Consider the following 18,416-nt stretch of genomic DNA (forward strand, 5'->3'; position numbering starts at 1 on the left):
GGACATACATATATAGTAACAGCTTTACTCATGCGCCTGCGAACCATAGGTGGAGTAATATTGGAAGAGGTCGCTGAACTCACCAGAGGGCGTTTATATTGCGGCTAGCTCTGCGCGTGCGTCTCCTTTTGTACAGAGATAGCGACGTGCATTAACAGTCAATAGTCTAAAACACTCACTGATGATGGTTGAATCCTTGAGAGCCGAATTAAAGTAACACGATGCCGACGTTATCTGGCTGCTACCGCGAATCTTCGTGAAATACTCTTTACGCCGGGGAAACTGCAAGAAACGCAACATAATGTAGGTTTCAACTGCAGAGAACTTCGAGACATGCTCTGCATTCCTGAATAAGTTATCGTGGCTTCTGTGGTTCATGCCTCTTACGAATAGATGTTACGTCACACCGCAACTGTAATTATCCTTATGGTACGAAACTTGGTAGATATGCTATTGTGTTGATACGAAACTGATTTACGCTGCAAAAATTTAATTTCATATTTGCCCATGAGTTGCAAATATGGCGCTGAGAATGCAAGAAAGACGTATAAAAAGGTTTCCGAATGTAATGTTTAGGAACGGCATATGGGCAGAAAAAGCCAAACGAGTGAGAAAAGCATAATGTTGATTTTCTTATGGAACGTCTCTTACGCAAATTGTTCAATTTGAGCACCGGGGACGTCGTCGAGATGCTGCATCCGTAAAACAAGGTGATGATCACCGCAGTTTTGGTGGAATCTGAGCTACGGATTCTTGTATAATGGCCTTGATATCAGGTAGAGATAATACGTTCCTGATAAATGCGTTCTGTTAGATAATTGCAGAGCTATAAGTCACATGGTTCAGATCAGGCGATTTAGCAGGCCACGTTTCTGGAAGGTTGCGTAAGTTGACCTATCGCTGCACAAGTGAGATGAGGAGTTGTCCTTTCTTATATATCAGTGATTTAGTTGCGTACTTTCGAAGCAGGAATCATACAGTGTACAAGAAGGTCTCGATAACGTGTAGAAGCCACAGTACACATGGCAGCCCTTCTGAGTTATTCTCTTCAAAGATTAGGGATGCGAGAATAAAGGTGCTTGTGAATAGACGTCAGTCACATACGGCAAATTCAATGGCGGTTTAACGCGTTCCGGCTTGTCAAATGACAGGGCAGACGTCGTATCGTCATATAGTGTACAGAACCTGGTGGACAAAATTGGAACTAATTTCTTTCCAGTGTAAATCCGATCGGCATTACCACGTTAGTAGATCTACCACGTTTCGCTGGCATACGATAATTAGATAGGTTAAGGAAAGGCAAACCTACGTTTCTAGCATTTTTAGACTAAGAGAAAGCTTTTGACAATGTCGACTGGAATACCTACTTTCAAATTCTGAAGGTGGGAGAGCTAAAATACAGGGAGCAAAAGGATATTTCCAATGTGTACAGAAACCAGATGGCAGTTATGAGAGTCGAGGGACATGAAAGGGAAGTAGTGGTTGGGAAGGGAGTGAGACAGGGTTGTAGCCTATACCCGATGTTATTCAGTCTGAATATTGAGCAAGCAGTAAAGGAAACAAAAGAAAAATTTGGAGTAGGAATTAAAATCCATATAGAAGAAATAAAAAACTTTGAGGTTCGCCGACGATATTGTAATTCTGTCACAGACAGCAAAGGACTCGGAAGAGCAGTTGAATGGAATGGACAGTGTCTTGAAAGGAGGATATAAGATGAAAATCAACAAAGGCAAAACGAGGATCATGGAATGTAGTCGAATTAAGTCGGGTGATGCTGAGGGAATTAGATTAGGAAATGAGACACTTAAAGTAGTTAAGGGGTTTTGCTATCTGGGGAGTAAAATAACCGATGATGGTCGACGCAGAGAGGATATAAAATGTAGACTGGCTATGGCAAGGAAAGCGTTTGTGAAGAACAGAAATTTGTTAACATCAAGTATAGATTTAAGTGTCAAAAAGTCGTTTCTGAAAGTATTTGTATGGAGTGTGGCCATGTATGGAAGTGAAATGTGGACGACAAATAGTATGGAAAAGGAGAGAATAGAAGAGTTCGAAATGTGGTGCTACAGAAGAATGCTGAAGATTAGATGGGTAGATCATATAACTAATGAGGAGTTATTGACTAGAATTGGGGAGAAGAGAAATTTGTGGCACAACTTGACTAGTAGAAGGGATCGGTTGGTAGGACATGTTCTGAGGCGTCAACGGATCACCATTGTAGTATTGGAGGACAGCGTGGAGGGTAAAAATCGTAGAGGGTGACCAAGAGATGAATACACTAAGCAGATTCAGAAGAATATAGGTTGCAGTAGGTACTGGGAGATGAAGAAGCTACACGGGATAGTGTAGCATGGAGAGCTGCAGCAAACCAGTCTCAGGACTGAAGACCACAACAACAACAGTAACGATAATTAGAACCACACTGGGCCTCCGTCAGTAGCTGCACTTTAATTATAACTAACTAGCTGGTACAATGTGCTGTCCACTTGTACATCTCATGCGGTTTTTGATGAGGGTAACTCACAGTTACACTGCATGTCTTTGTTCGTTCGTTGATCAAAATTCTGTACTAGTTGGGGATTATTTACCGAGCACTGTTACTGATGTCATACCGGACATGTACTCTGTCTAAGGTTACACACTGCAGCAGTTTTCAAGTGCGTCTCGGACTGCGTCTCTCCCTCCCCCCGGCAGGCCCCGCGGCCGGCGATGGCAGCCGCCACCCCCTGGTCGGAGTCGGCGCTGCGGCTGAACGCGCGCGTGCTCGCCGTGGGCGGGCTGTGGCGGCCGCCCGGCTGGCGCGGCTGCGCGCTCTCCACCTGCTGGTCGCTGTACGCCTGCTGGGCGCTGTGCACGCAGCTCAGCTTCCTGGCGGCGCAGGCGCGCGCGCTCTTCCACTTCTGGGGCGACGTGGGCAAGGTCACGCACGACGTCTGCCTCATGGTCACCGTCGTGCTCGGCCTCATCAAGTCCTACGTCTTCTGCCGGCGCAAGGTCGACTTCTTCCGCATCGTCAACAAGATCGACTCGGCCAGGTCCGAGCAGAGCAAGTCGGCCGACCCGGAGGTAATGTCGATCCTGAGCGCGTCGTACAAGTCGGCGCGCAACGTCACCCTGTACATGACGCTGCTGGGCGGTTCGTCGCCCGCCGTGTGGGCCGTCACGCCGACCGTCATGAGGAGGCTGCACGTGGGCCCCCCTGAGCGGGAGCTGCCGGCCACCGCGTGGTACTCCAGCCGCGACACGGAGAGCCCGCTGTACGAGCTGCTCTGCGTGCTGCAGCTGTTCAGCATGCAGTACAGCTTCTTCGCCGCCGTCTGCCTCGACTTGTTCTTCGTCTCCATCATTATCCACATCGCTGCTCAACTGCAGGTTCTTGGCGTCAGATTGCGTCGCGTCGGAGAACTTTGCGACAAACGATCCACCAGCTCGAGAAATTCTCCTGTATTCCGACGACAAGTTGAGGTCGGATTTTCCGAAGAGGAAAACCAGTGGGTGGATTTGTGCACCTGCATTCGGGACCATCACGCTATAATAGAGTGAGTATGTAATTTAAAACATACAAATCAATCAATCATATGTTTTTAAATTATAAACGGTTTCGGCTTTACATCCGCCATTAGATCCGTGAGAGGAAAATAAGAAAAGGGGATGCTGTTTATGCGGGCCTAATATGAACAGTTGGTCTTTTAATGTTGTGCTATTTTGTGCACGATTAACTAGTTGTCAGGACACTGCAGGCTTATTATGAGACGGAGGTGCCACGGAAACATCATCTGAACCATTGCAACAAGACGCGGTCGAATCCTGCGTAGTCGTCGAATATGGGGTGTCCAGTAAACCTGCTTTCTCGGACCACTGGATAACCATTAGAACAAATAGTATTAATGAGTTTTATTACGAAAAGTAATTCACAATACTTAACAATGAATAATGCACAGATGTGTAACTGCCTGCCAAATGCGGACGAGGGACAGACTAGCAAGCTGGGTGGGAGAGACTGACCCAGACTGACTGACTGGCGAGCTCGTAGCGCCCCTTAAACGCACGTGAAGAGACAACCTTTCCCCTCTACAACCAGAAGGAGACACCAAAGCTGCGATTGCCACAGCGGCGCCACCGCCAGAGACGGTGGGCGACTGCTTTACACTACGCGCTGCGCGCTCTTCAAAACAGCAATTTTTACCACGACTCAACCTCCTCCCCTCAAACTAGAACAGCAGCCCGAACTCGGAGACTTGACTTGGCTCAAATGGACTCGATATTCCCTTCCGATCTGATCATGTCTGACTAACAGGTTAACCGGCCCCAACCTACGGAGCACCGCGAATGGACCTATAAAGCGGACTGTGAAGTTCCCTGCTCGGCCCCTCATCCTTCCTCGAGCCTGAAAATTCTTAATATAGACTTGATCCCCCGGTTTTCCCTGATACGGACGCCTATTGCCGTTGTACCGCACGGCTTGACGACCATGGCCAGCCGCGTTATTGCGACGAGCCCGATTCCAGTTCCTTCTAATTAACCCCGGGGATATCCGCTCAGGAAGTAAGTCTTGGATGCGCCATAAGTTAGACAAAGGCGAATTGATAGGATAGGCCGACAAGAGAGAGGCCGGAGTAGTCTTCAGTGCCTCATGAACCGCAGTGTTAAACGTAAAATTAATCCAGGGCAAGTTTGTATCCCACTTACCCGGTTTGACTTGATGGTAAATTATTAAAGCTGATTTTAGGTTGTGATTCACACGTTCAGCAAAGGACCCCTGAGGGTAATACGGTGTTGTGTTTATGTGCTTGATGCCATTCCCGAAACAAAAGGCCTTAAACTTATCTGACACAAAAACTGGGGCATTATCACTAACAACGCTCTGCTACCAGTAATGAACCGTGATTTGTTTTCAGAGAATATTCTTAAGAATTTATTTTGTTTACTAGTGATTCATCTAGAACATTAACACATTTAATCACACTGTGTAAGCATGGAAGTAGTTGCCAGTGAGTAACTGATGAAATCATAACCAAATTCCTTTTCACAAATGGAAATTTTGTTCACTTTAATAGTGCCTGAAAGCATTTTTTAAAAGAAACAGATTTAAAATTATAATCAGAAAGCGCCCTCTAAATATGAAAGTTACAATTTATTCAGAGGCAGTTTTGACACGGCCGTAGTTACGACCGTTCACAACAACCTCTGAAAGACTACACTGGTGCAAATCTGCAACTCACAAGATAACTTTAAACTAAGAGTTTTAACAATTTGCACAAGCACACAAACTATGCACCTCCCTTAGGAGGGATGGAAATGGTACAAAACACTAACGATTAAAATATTAACCTTGCCACCGAAGGTGCAACTTGATTTTAACTTCTAAGAAAAGTCTTACGGTGAAAGGGTGGCAACCTTATATAATAAAATGATCATTTAAATAAAAGCCCATGAAATGGAATGTTATATAAAATTTTACACAGTACACAGATACCGCCTGTCAAAATCAAAGGCAATAATATCAAAGTTTTCAAAGATCAAAACATATTTCAGGTATTAGGCCGTTACACTCCAAGCAATAGATTCGTTAACACACCACATCCGACAAACATGACAAAAAATGGTTCAAATGGCTCTGTGCACTATGCGACTTTAACTTCTGAGGTCATCAGTCGCCTAGAACTAATTAAACCTAACTAACCTAAGGACATCACACACATCCATGTCCGAGGCAGGATTCCAACTTGCGACCATTGTGGTCGCTCGGTTCCCGACTGTAGCGCCTAGAACCGCACGGCCACTCCGGCCGGCCAAACATGACAGACGCAGCTACTAACGTACGGTAGATTGATAGGAAGATTACCGAACAACCCGAACCGCAGGTTGCTCTAACCCGTCCCTACTCCACAAGGGAAAAACGGACCACCCAATTGATAAACAAACACCATCCCGCGGATGGGCAAACGGAAAAGAATGGTGGGACGACGCCCAAGCAAAGCGGCTGGTGACCTCACCAAGAAAACAAGTAGAATTTAAGAAGAGTAAATCAAGCAACATATTACCAATCACTTCTAATAAACTGCGATTTCTCCTGAAGACCTGGCGCAGCACCCCCTAATCGCTCTCCCGAACCGTCCGCTGCCAGCCGCTTCAACAGACACAGGAAGGCGCGCCGATCTCCCGTCTCACGGCGTCGCAGCTCGCACCGGCCAGACTGATGTCGTGGGTTGATTCCTCTTGCTCTCGTGTCGACCGCAAAGTCACTACCCCTCGCCATACACAGCGTCCCACTGGACTCACGTGGCGACCTCACATGCACCGACGCTCAAGAGGGACAAGTCATCTTGTGTCTCAGTGCGTGACCGACCAACCGATCGATCCAACCGCCAGTGACCATTGCCTGAGCAAACTCGAGCAGACTGGCGGCCTAACACGCAGACTGGGATGCAGGAACTAAACCCCGACCGGGGTGGAAAGACTCTCATTTTGGTGGCTTTAAGGGTTGATCCGAACGACGGACATACTAGCACTCCGAACGACAGACAGACACTAACTGCTTAACAAATGCGGACGAGAGACAGACTAGAAAGCTGTGGCCCAGGCTGACTGACTGACGAGGTCATTGCGCCCCTTAAATGCACGTGAACAGGCAACCTTTCCCCTTTCCCACCAGAGGGAGACACCAAAGCTGTGATTGACACAGCGGCACCACCGCCAGAAACGGAGGGTGACTGCTTCACACTACGCGCTGCGGCGCGCTCTTCAGATCAGCAATTTTATACCACGGCTCAATTACGAAAAGTAATTCACAATACTTAACAATGAGTAATACATAGATGTGTCGCAAGCAATGGGCGACAGACAAAATAACTAACGTTCTTCGGTATAACATGTCCAAGTTTGAGCTACATAGAATGTACGAGCAAAGTAATGAGCTCTGACGCTTCTATTCAGGTCGTTGGCCTTGAAGATTCTCGTGGAACTGGACCGCGGCCAGTCGGGCGCGGCTCTTACGTCCTCTTCCCATTGATACCGCTGCTATCGCGTTGTCGTCCTGAAGAGCGGCCAGTCAGTGTGCGATTGCTGACGTCTTCTTCACAACCCTCTCTGCTCTCTCGTTTCCCGTCTCGCGTGCCGGCGCTCGACTTTACGCCTTTAACAGACGCTATGTTCGCGGTGCTGCTATAACAATGGAAATTAAGTTACTTGTAAGGAAAAGTTTTTAAAACTAAAAGTTGATTTTGTTTTATGATACTTGCCTTGCACTGTCTCGTGCTGTCCGTGACAAATTCACACTGACACGCAAACACACACAGTATTTAGCCACACCTTTTCACATTTCCTTGCAGTAAGTAAACACTGAAAGTCGATATAAACAATGCGGCTATGCTACACATCACACTTGCCACATCTAGATCTTTTAGTAACGATGCATTTCGTTACAAAGTTTTTTATTTCCACGGTTGCGTAGTGAATGTAAGTAGACACTGCTACTGCAGTTGTGTTCCCACGTTGACAGTATACACGTAATACGGATCGAAATGTTACACTAAAGATAAAGACTGAAATATGTGCTACATAATTAAAGCTTCTGCCACTTACTGGCATATGTGACAGAGCTTCTATTCTTACTACCATGTGAATATATATAATAAAGAGCAAAATTGATATTAGTAAAGAGAGTGCTACTAATTGTTCTTGCTCCAAGAAATGAGCAGGAAATGTTCCCTTAGCACTTCCGTATGATGACTGGCCCACTCTGATTTGAAAACTAGAATAAGTTGTGGCCGAATTCAAAAGACTGGATGCTTGCATATGAGGGGTGTTCAATAAGTTATGCAACAGTTTTTTTCTCGGCCAATGAAAAAAATTAGGAATTTGGTGTGGTACATCGTGGAATATGCTTGCTTCAACCCCAAGTTTTCGTAAAGTTCCGACAGCTGGAGGCGCTGTACATAGATTTGAAAATGGCGTCTGTAACGCAGCTGCATTACAAGCAGAGAGCTGTCATTGAGTTTCCTTTGGTGGAAAACTGGAGCATAACAGATATTCATAGGCGCTTGCACAATGTCTACGGAGACCTGGCAGTGAACACATGCGCAGTGAGTCATTGGGCAAGGCGTCTGTCATCATCGCAACAAGGTCTCGCAGACCAGTCCGGTAACTCACGTGCTGGCTGGCCGTACACAGCTGCCACTCCTGTAGTGGTGAAACGTGCGGGCACTCTCATTCTAGTCCCTCCCAGTAAGGTAGTGTACCGCTGTCACGTTGAACGGAGTAGTGTTTAAATATAGGGTTTTATAGGCAAAAGAGTTAGGAATAGTTCCGAGTACTGGAATCCTGATTAAAGCCATCCTGCTTTCAGGAAAAAAGGTGTTGCGTTCCTCATTTAACGCATCTCCTCGTATTATACCCATATACGTCGACAATTAAAAATCATAATTTCAGTTAACGATCCAAAATGGGTATAGTGGAGACGCATAGCTATTTCAATATTTTTTACAACATGAACACGAACCTGTTACACACAAACACAGGAAAAATGTAAATGTGTACCATAAATAAAGAAGAGACACAGAGAATGCCTACACGTAACGTCAAGTGACTAACAAAAAGTGTGATACTCGGATAAGCAGCTTTTAGAAGCAAATATTTTCTACGAGTTTCTTGATAACTGGGTGGCCATCCTCTGTGGCAGATCGGTTCTAGGCGCTTCAGTCCGGAACCGCGCTGCTGCTACGGTCGCAGGTTCGAGTCCTGCCTCGGGCATGGGTGTGTGTGATGTCCCTGATGACCTCAGATGTTGAGTCCCATAGTGCTTACAGCCATTTGAACCATTTTTTTATAACTGGGTTCACATCCTTTGTGAAATTTTTAAATGAAATTATTCCACTTACGGCTGTTAAAACTATTTACTGCAATTGAAATTTCGAAAAGTTGTCATTTTCAAACACTGTGATCCAATAACTATGCCTACTACATGAAATTTAAATTGGAATGTTTACTTAACTGTTTCACCGGGTCCATAACGTAAATGGTACATGGAACAGCTAATAAATTCACAACACCTCATGTACCTATTCATACAGAGCATGGCACAGCTTTATATTCTTAAGTTGACTTCAGCATCCCACATTCCTTGAAAATGACATGTCGAAATTGTGGTGTCACCGCCAGACACCACACTTGCTAGGTGGTAGCCTTTAAATCGGCCGCGGTCCGTTAGTATACGTCGGACCCGCGTGTCGCCACTATCAGTGATTGCAGACCGAGCGCCGCCACACGGCAGGTCTAGAGAGACTTCCTAGCACTCGCCCCAGTTGTACAACCGACTTTGCTAGCGATGGTTCACTGACAAAATACGCTCTCATTTGCCGAGACAATAGTTAGCATAGCCTTCAGTTACGTCATTTGCTACGAACTAGCAGGCGCCATTACCAGTTACTATTGATGCTGCAAAACATGTACCGTCAAGTGCGATGTTCACCATTTATGGATTAAAGTTAAGTATTCCACAGTTACGTCCTTTTTTGCTAGTCTAATTTCCTTGACCTGTTCCAGACCTCACGCCAGCCTGCGTGAACTAAAACGCGTGCCTTTCGGCTTCCTTTCATACAGGGTTGGCTCTCTTGCCAATCCACAACAGAAATTGCAGTCGCAAAAAGAAAAAAAAAATGTTTTCACTGCCATAGGCGCAATGATTTCATTTGAAAATTTTGTAAGAGTAGCTGAATATCAAAAACTGCAGTTAAAAGCATGGTTTTTAGGTACGCGTGAAATCCATAAAGGTCCCCTTAAACAAAGAGAGCAGGAAGCTCTGTAGATCGACGCGGACGGCCGTGTAGTGGTGAGACAAGGGAACAGGCAGCGCGCAAGCGCTCCGAATCAGTCGACTACTGTCGAAGTTCAGTAGTGCCTATGACGACCAACTGTTCCTTGAAATGCACTGTCTTCGAGGAAGAGAAAAGAATATTCAGATAATATTTTTAGTCAACGAAGTGTCTGTTGTGAATTTACAACGAACCTTTGTCTTTTGCGAACCCATTCTTCAGTGACTTTCGTATGTGTCGTGAACAAGTCGAAAGTCTGCGGAAGCTATCTCAAGCGAAAACATTAACTACCTCCGACCATATTTTGCTAAGATTATTTCGTGCACGATGTAGAAGATTCGCTCTAAAACAGGTTGCACAATATTCATACAGACCCAGTCTCCTCCCATACAACTTCCATATTTTTCGAACCCTGAAGAAAGATATTCGTGGGGTCGATTTACTTAGGACGAAGAGGTTCACGCCTGGATACAATAATGGTTTCGAACGAAAACCGCAAATATTTTTCAGTGAAGGCACTGACCGTCTTCTCTTACAGTCAGTAAACTGTGTTAACAGTTACGGCGACTACTTACTTTTTCCTATCTTTCTCGTTTTCATTGGACTACTTCTTACGTTATATAAATTGAACTACATTTTACGTAAAAATATTCATGTGAGAGTATTTACAGGGAGTTTTAAAGGAAGGGTAACACGTTTCTACAGGAGACAGCACCGGTCAAAATTAGAAAGTAAGTTCCTATAATGACAGGTCCGGAATCCAATACCCGTTAGAGATATAGGCTAGATTGTCCTCGTATTCCCATCTGTTACGCAGAAACAGACACTATTGCCAAAGATGCATGTGGTTACCAAGCAACCGATTTCACCCTTCAGCGATTCTTCTCAGCGAATCACTCACTCTTTCACAACTGCGTTCCTCCATTCGGCCAGCGTCTCATGCATTGGTCACAAGTTACTGTAACGTCTGCACATTACTGGAGGTTAGGTATACATTAATTGCATCCAGTTTTCTACGGCTCGTGCGACGGTGCTCATCGAAACATTTCACGGCTGATGGATTGGTGACGGAGGTTCGGTAGCATGCTCTCTCGTTCAGCGGATCCGAATCGGTCGGATCTGTGGCTATGTGGTAGTTAAAGGAGTTGATGTGTGCATAAACCGTCGATCATTTGTAGACGTTAAGGGAGCGCATGACTGCTGTGTATGATGCTATACGAATGGACGTTGGTGTGGGTCATCGTGAAGATGAATTGACAGGTTGGAGTAATGCATACCTGTCTGATACACGAGAAGTTTTGAAAGTGTCATGTACTCCTGCAGGAGATAGTGATAGTCAAAACTACGTGCGACAGATTAGTTTATAGTAGATTCTTGCTTGCGTCTATTTCATTTTACGCTGCTGTTTAACCTACCACAACACTTAACCTTTCGGTTCCGTCTCACATTTCTCACACTTGATCGCCATGGTACGTGCAGAGAATAACAAGCTGCCAGCTGCCAATGCGAGAAAGAGCCGTCTTGAGAGGACATCCACCTTGTGTCCGACAGGGACACCAACACAGAGATGCAGCCCGCTCCCTGTTTGAGAAGACACGTTGGTGTTGACGTCTATCTTCATGTTCTAGAATTTCTGATAATGGGCTTGTTCCTCCCTTCCACTCTCAGATCTCATAATGGCTGTAAGTACGTAACCACTTATCACTACAGATAAATACAAACTTTACGAGGACTGCAGACTCTACAATTTATGTAAATATTCACGGCACGCTGTCCTCCAAATGTCAAAGCTCCCTGACGTCACACAGCTTTTAAAGCTACCATTAGGAGCACTGTAGTCTAATGCAAACAGCACGTTACATCTGCAGCTGAAGTTCGCTACACTGAATTTCTTGTTATATGTTGTTACAGGCTAGTCAAGGAACTAGAAGGTTTGCTGAACATTATTATACTGTTCCAGTTCTTGGGCGCTACAGTTGTTATATGCGTGACGTTGTTCCAGAGTTCAACGGTACGTTTTATGACTAGTTTCAAGAATTAAGAAATTCGTTCAGTCAATCAAGATGTTTCATTCTAAAATATTTCGGAAGTAAAGACGTTTGCTTGATGAACTTCATTTCCATTCGTATTTTCTGTGTTTAGTAAGTGGATAATGTCTCTTCTTTGAAATACCAATCAATCACTCTTCTCGTGACTGAGATATGTAAAATATTGGGCTTCATTGTGTATATTACATCCGACCCTTATTGCAAAATATACTTACGAAATAAACTAAATTCCTGTTATTCATTTATGTATGGCTTCCTCTTCTGCAATTTTTTCTTAGTGCCATATTAGTAGTGTTAAATGTTTAATTCACTGAATGTAATATTTTTATTTTCATTAACTTTTACAGAATACTGGCAATGTCATAACATTATTGAAACTCCAGGCATACCTGATGGTTATTATATACGAAATATTCATCTACTGCTGGTACGCTGATGACATACTATATCAGGTAAACCAGACATGGCTTCACCGGAAACTGTGAGTCACAATAGTTTCTGTTACTTATTTCAGTGTATGTAATGAATGTCTTAAGAAGTCTATATTAGTGTTGTGCCATACTCAATTTGTATGGGTAGTATCTCCATCTACGTCACCTCTGGGCGACTTTACATCTTTTTTTTGATCATATATTTTTCTATGTGATGTTGAACAGCTTTCATGAATTGTTGAAAATGCGTTATATAACACAGGACTGTAATACTTCATTATCCTAAAACTTGTTTTTGGTCTGCACTGGGGCCACCTTGAAATTGTAACTGCATTTGTCGATCGTGTATCGTGTAAATGCAACGCGCAACTATAAATTTCAAATACTCCATCGCTGCAACGTGTGTAGAAGATTTAATCCTACAGCTCAGTCTTTTTTTCTGATAGAAGAGGTGATAATTGTTTCCCTTTCTTTTCTTTAGTGCCATCGGTCTTCTCTCAGGTACGACGCCACACACGTCAACATCCTCATCGTCTCAGGGAAGCACTTAGGACCAACAAAATACAATAATTTGATGCAAATAGCCCAATGCCAGTGAACCCTACTGTTTTTGCTTCCGTAACTTTTAGTGACGTGTAAATTGTTCTCAGCTGTCCTCTACCCGGTCCCTTATTCAAGTCAGTGTTCTTCAGATAATCCGTTCCTCGCTGATTCTGCTGAAGGTCTCCCCATTTATTATTTCACCTGTAGCCCACTGGCCCCTGACTCGTTAAAGAAAGGAACTCCATGAACACAACAACTTGAAACCTGTGCACAAAGAAGTTAATGTGTTACTTATTTTACTTTAAGCAAGTACAGTCTGCATGGTTTAAGAGGTAAAACAGGAACTGTGTCGGTTTTATTAGTTAAGTGTTGTTCACACACGAAATAATGCGAAGCTAAAGATACAAACTCATAATAATTTAAAAAATTCATTACTTTTCCGGGTTGTAAGCGAGAAAAGTGTGGAAAAGGTTAGATATTTAACGTAGGATAGAAGTTGCTAAGTAGTGTCATTATTAAACACTGGATTTGTATAGTCTGGGAAATATGTGCTGAGTTGAAAGGAAAGCTAGTTTTTCATGCATGTCATTGTTTATGACGTCATACTTCCTAAAGGTTGTGTCGTACAATGACATAATTTTTCACCTACATATACAGGGCTATTACAAATGATTGAAGCGATTTCATAAATTCACTGTAGCTCCATTCATTGACATATGGTCACGACACACTACAGATACGTAGAAAAATTCATAAAGTTTTGTTCGGCTGAAGCCGCACTTCAGGTTTCTGCCGCCAGAGCGCTCGAGAGCGCAGTGAGGCAAAATGGCGACAGGAGCCGAGAAAGCGTATGTCGTGCTTGAAATGCACTCACATCAGTCAGTCATAACAGTGCAACGACACTTCAGGACGAAGTTCAACAAAGATCCACCAACTGCTAACTCCATTCGGCGATGGTATGAGCAGTTTGAAGCTTCTGGATGCCTCTGTAAGGGGAAATCAACGGGTCGGCCTGCAGTGAGCGAAGAAACGGTTGAACGCGTGCGGGCAAGTTTCACCCGTAGCCCGCGGAAGTCGACGAATAAAGCAAGCAGGGAGCTAAACGCACCACAGCCGACGGTTTGGAAAATTTGACGGAAAAGGATAAAGCAGAAGCCTTACCGTTTACAATTGCTACAAGCCCTGACACCCGATGACAAAGTCAAACGCTTTGAATTTTCGGCGCGGTTGCAACAGCTCATGGAAGGGGATGCATTCAGTGCGAAACTTGTTTTCAGTGATGAAGCAACATTTTTTCTTAATGGTGAAGTGAACAGACACAATGTGCGAATCTGAGCGGTAGAGAATCCTCACGTATTCATGCAGAAAATTCGCAATTCACCAAAAGTTCACGTGTTTTGTGCAATCTCACGGTTTAAAGTTTACGGCCCCTTTTTCTTCTGCGAACAAAACGTTACAGGACACGTGAATCTGGACATGCTGGAAAATTGGCTCATGCCACAACTGGAGACCGACAGCGCCGACTTCATCCTTCAACAGGATGGTGCTCCACCGCACTTCCATCATGATGTTCGGCATTTCTTAAACAGGTGATTGGAAAACCGATGGATCGTTCGTGGTGGAGATCATGATCAGTAATTCATGTCAAGCCCTCCACGCTCTCCAGACTTAACCCCATGCGATTTCTTTCTGTGGGGTTATGTGAAAGATTCAGTGTTTAAACCTCCTCTACCAAGAAACATGCCAGAACTGCGAGCTCGCATCAACGATGCTTTCGAACTCATTGATGGAGACATGCTGCGCCGAGTGTGGGAGGAACTTGATTATCGGCTTGATGTCTGCCGAATCACCAAAGGGGCACATATCGAACATTTGTGAATGCCTAAAAAAACTTTTTGCGTTTTTGTATGTGTGTGCAAAGCATTGTGAAAGTATCTCAAATAATAAATTTATTGTAGAGCTGTGAAATCGCTTCAATCATTTGTAGTAACCCTGTATATACAGGGTGGTCCATTGATAGTGACTGGGCCAAACATCTCACGAAATCAGCATCAAACGAAAAAACTACAAAGCACGAAACTTGTCTAGCTTGAAGGGGGAAACCAGATGGTGCTATGGTTGGCCTGTTAGATGGCGCTGCCATAGATCAAACGGATAACAACTGCGTTTTTTTCAATAGGAACCCACATTTTTATTACATATTCGTGTAGTACGTAGAGAAATATGAATGTTTTAGTTGGACCACTTTCTTCGCTTTGTGACAGATGGCGCTGTAATAGCCACAAAGGTATAGCTCACTATTTTAGACGAACAGTTGGTAACATGTAGGTTCTTTAAATTAAATTACAGAACGTAGGTACGTCTGAACATTTTATTGAGGCTGTTCCAATGTGATACATGTACCTTTGTGAACTTATCATTTCTGAGAACGCATGCTGTTACAGCGTGATTACGTGTAAATACCACATTAATGCAATAAATGCTGAAAATGATTTCCTTCAACCTTAATGCATTTGGCAATACGTGTAACGACATTCCTCTCAACAGCGAGTAATCGGCCTTCCGTAATGTTCGCACATGCATTGACAGTGCGCTGGCGCATGTTGCTAGGCGTTGTCGGTGGATCACGATGGCAAATATCGTTCAACTTTCCCCACAGAAAGATAACCGGGGACGTCAGATCCGGTGAACGTGCGGGCCATGGTATTGTGCTTCGACGACCACTCCACCTGTAATGAAATATGCTATTCAATACCGCTTCAACCGCATGCGAGCTGTGTGCCGGACCTCCATCGCCATTCTGTCATGCAGTGAAACGTCTTGTAGTAACATCGGCAACACATTATGTTGGAAATCAGCATACATTACACCATTTAGATTCCTATCGATAGAATGGGTGCCAATTATCCTTCCTTCCATAATGCTGCACCATACATTAACCCGCCAAGGTCGCTGATGTTCCACTTGTAGCAGCCATCATGGATTTTCCGTAGCCCAATAGTACATATTACGCCGCTTTACGTTACCGCTGTTGGTGAATGACGCTTCGTCGCCAAATAGAACGTGTGCAAAATATCTGTCATCGTTCCGTAATTTCTCTTGTGCTCAGTGCAGAACTGTACACGACGTTCAAAGTTTCGCCATGCAATTCCTGGTGCATAAAAATATGGTACGGGTGCAATCGATGTTGATGTAGCATTCTCAACACCGACGTTTTTGAGAATCCCGACTTTCGCGCAATTTGTCTGCTACTGATGTGCGAATTCGTCGCGACAGCAGCTAAAACACATACTTGGGCATCACCATTTCATGCAGGCCGTTGTTGACGTTTCACACGTAGCTGAACACTTCCTGTTTCCTTAAATAACGTAACTATCCGGCTAACGGTCCGGACACTTGGATGATGTCGTCCAGGATACCGAGCAGCATGCACAGCACACGCCCGTTGGGCATTTCGATCACAATGAACACGATATGGACCTTTCCCGCAATTGGTAAACGGTCCATTTTGACACAGGCAATGTATCACGAAGCAAATACCGTCCGCACTGTCAGAATGTTACGTGATACCACGTACTTATACGTTTGTGACTATTACAGCGCCATCTATCACAAAGCTAAAAAAGTGGTCCAACTAAAACATTGATACTTCTTTACGTACTACACGAATATGTAATAAAAATGGGGGTTCCTATTTAAAAAAAGCGCAGTTGATATCCGTTCGACCTATGACAGTTTCATCTAGCGGTCCAACCATAGCGCCATCTGTTTCCCCCTTCAAGCTAGACGAGTTTCGTTCTTTGTAGTTTTTTCTTTTGATGCTTGTTTCGTGAGATATTTGGCCCGGTCACTATCAATGGACCACCCTGCATAGGGGTAACAGTAACGAACTTATAAATTGAAACGTCATGGCGAGTGATGAGGCCTTGGTGCATGAACTGCGAATTTGTGGTATGCGGTAACAGGTTTTCCTTCAATGAAATGAAATGATCGTACGGCATTGTTGGCCGGGAAACCCATGCGGGGTGTTCGGCCGCCAGAATCCAAGTACCTTTTTGCTGACGCCATTTCGGCGACTTGCGAGTGAATGAGTATGAAATGATGATGAAAGACACACAACACCCAGTCATCTCGAGGCAGAGAAAATCCCTGACCCCGCCGGGAATCGAACCCGGGACCCCGTGCGCTGGAAGCGAGAACGCTACCGCAAGACCACGAGCTGCGGACTTTTGCTTTAATGATTTTCTTGGACTGATGGGTTGTCAATGATAACATTTTCTTTAAGGTTTGAAATTACTCGCTACGTTTGTAGGAATTCGATAAATGGTCCCGTTTTTATATACTGGCTGGCTATAGTGTGGGTAGTTTTCTATTTGTGAGTTATGGTCTCTCAGAAAACGCAAGGTGTGGTATAAAATAACAGGACTGATGCTGTCACAGATAAGCGCAGTAATAGACCAACGAATTATTCTGAAGTTTCACACGAAACTTGGAAAAACTCCTACTGAAATCTATCTCTCACTAAAGTAAGTTTCTGGTGAAGACTGTTTATCATGGTTCAGGCATTTCCAAGATAGTTGAAAAGGGGCTGAAGATGACTGATTCCGGGATGCCCTTCAACATAAAATAACAGATGACGATATTAAACAGGTCGGTAACCTGGCTAGATCAAAGCATCGGTTGAGCACTCGATCTATTTGCCCGCCCGGTTGGTTAGCCGTGCGGTCTTACGCACTGCCTTCAGGGGCGGGAAGTCGTGCCCGTTCCCGGCACGAATCCGCCCGGCGGATTAGTGACGAGTTCCTGTGTGTCCGCCAGTCTGTGGATGGTTTTTAAGGCGGTTTTCCATTTGCCTCGGCGAATACGGGCTGATTGCCCTTACTCCACCTCAGTTACACTATGTCGGCGATTGCTGCGCAAACACTTTCTCCACGTACGCGTACACCATAATTACTCTACCACGCAGACATTGGGGTTACACTCGTCTGGTGTGAGACGTTCCCGGGGCAGGGGCGGGAGGAGGGCCGAACCGCACTATAACCCTGGGTTCGGTGTGGGGCGGCGATGGGGTGAGTTTTTTGGCCTGTTGTGGGCTTGTGAACAACTGAGGGCTACGGCAGGGAAGAAGCTTCTCCGTCGTTTCAAGGTCCCCAGTTCCATACAATACAGTCCTATCGATTACTGAGACTATAGGAGTTTACAGAGAATGTGTAAGGAAAGCTTTAGGTAACCAGTTTAACATGAGATAAGTTTCGGCCAAACTGGTGCCGACAATTCTCATCATCGAACAAATGAACCTCATAAAAATGTTTGTAGTGACACTTTGAGTACCATGCAGAAAGTGCTCCAAATTTCTTTGAAGGAGTTATAACATGTTGTTGTGGTTGGCAGAAGAGCCAACACCGTGTTACTAGAGGAAGCCGAAAGGCACGCGTTTTAGCTCACGCAGGCTGACGTGAGGTCTGGAACAGGACAGGGAAATTAGAATTTAGAAAAAACGGACATAGCTGGTGGAATACTTAACTTTAATCCATTAATGGTGAACATCGCTCTTGACGGCACATGATTCACAGTATCAATAG

The 18,416-nt window shown here is 44.6% G+C and overlaps 1 protein-coding gene across 1 annotated transcript in view; it reads left to right on the plus strand.

Moving 5' to 3' along the window:
- The first annotated feature begins 12,252 nt into the window (after positions 1 to 12,252).
- The window catches only part of LOC126095264 (odorant receptor 4-like), a 44,792-nt gene continuing 38,628 nt past the window's right edge, over positions 12,253 to 18,416 (plus strand). Inside the window, exon 1 of the mRNA XM_049910025.1 lies at positions 12,253 to 12,312. Within this exon, the coding sequence (XP_049765982.1) occupies positions 12,253 to 12,312 (60 nt within the window). The remainder of the gene's footprint in view (positions 12,313 to 18,416) is intronic.

This window comes from Schistocerca cancellata, chromosome 8, assembly GCF_023864275.1.
Source record: "Schistocerca cancellata isolate TAMUIC-IGC-003103 chromosome 8, iqSchCanc2.1, whole genome shotgun sequence".
Taxonomy (NCBI): domain Eukaryota; kingdom Metazoa; phylum Arthropoda; class Insecta; order Orthoptera; family Acrididae; genus Schistocerca; species Schistocerca cancellata.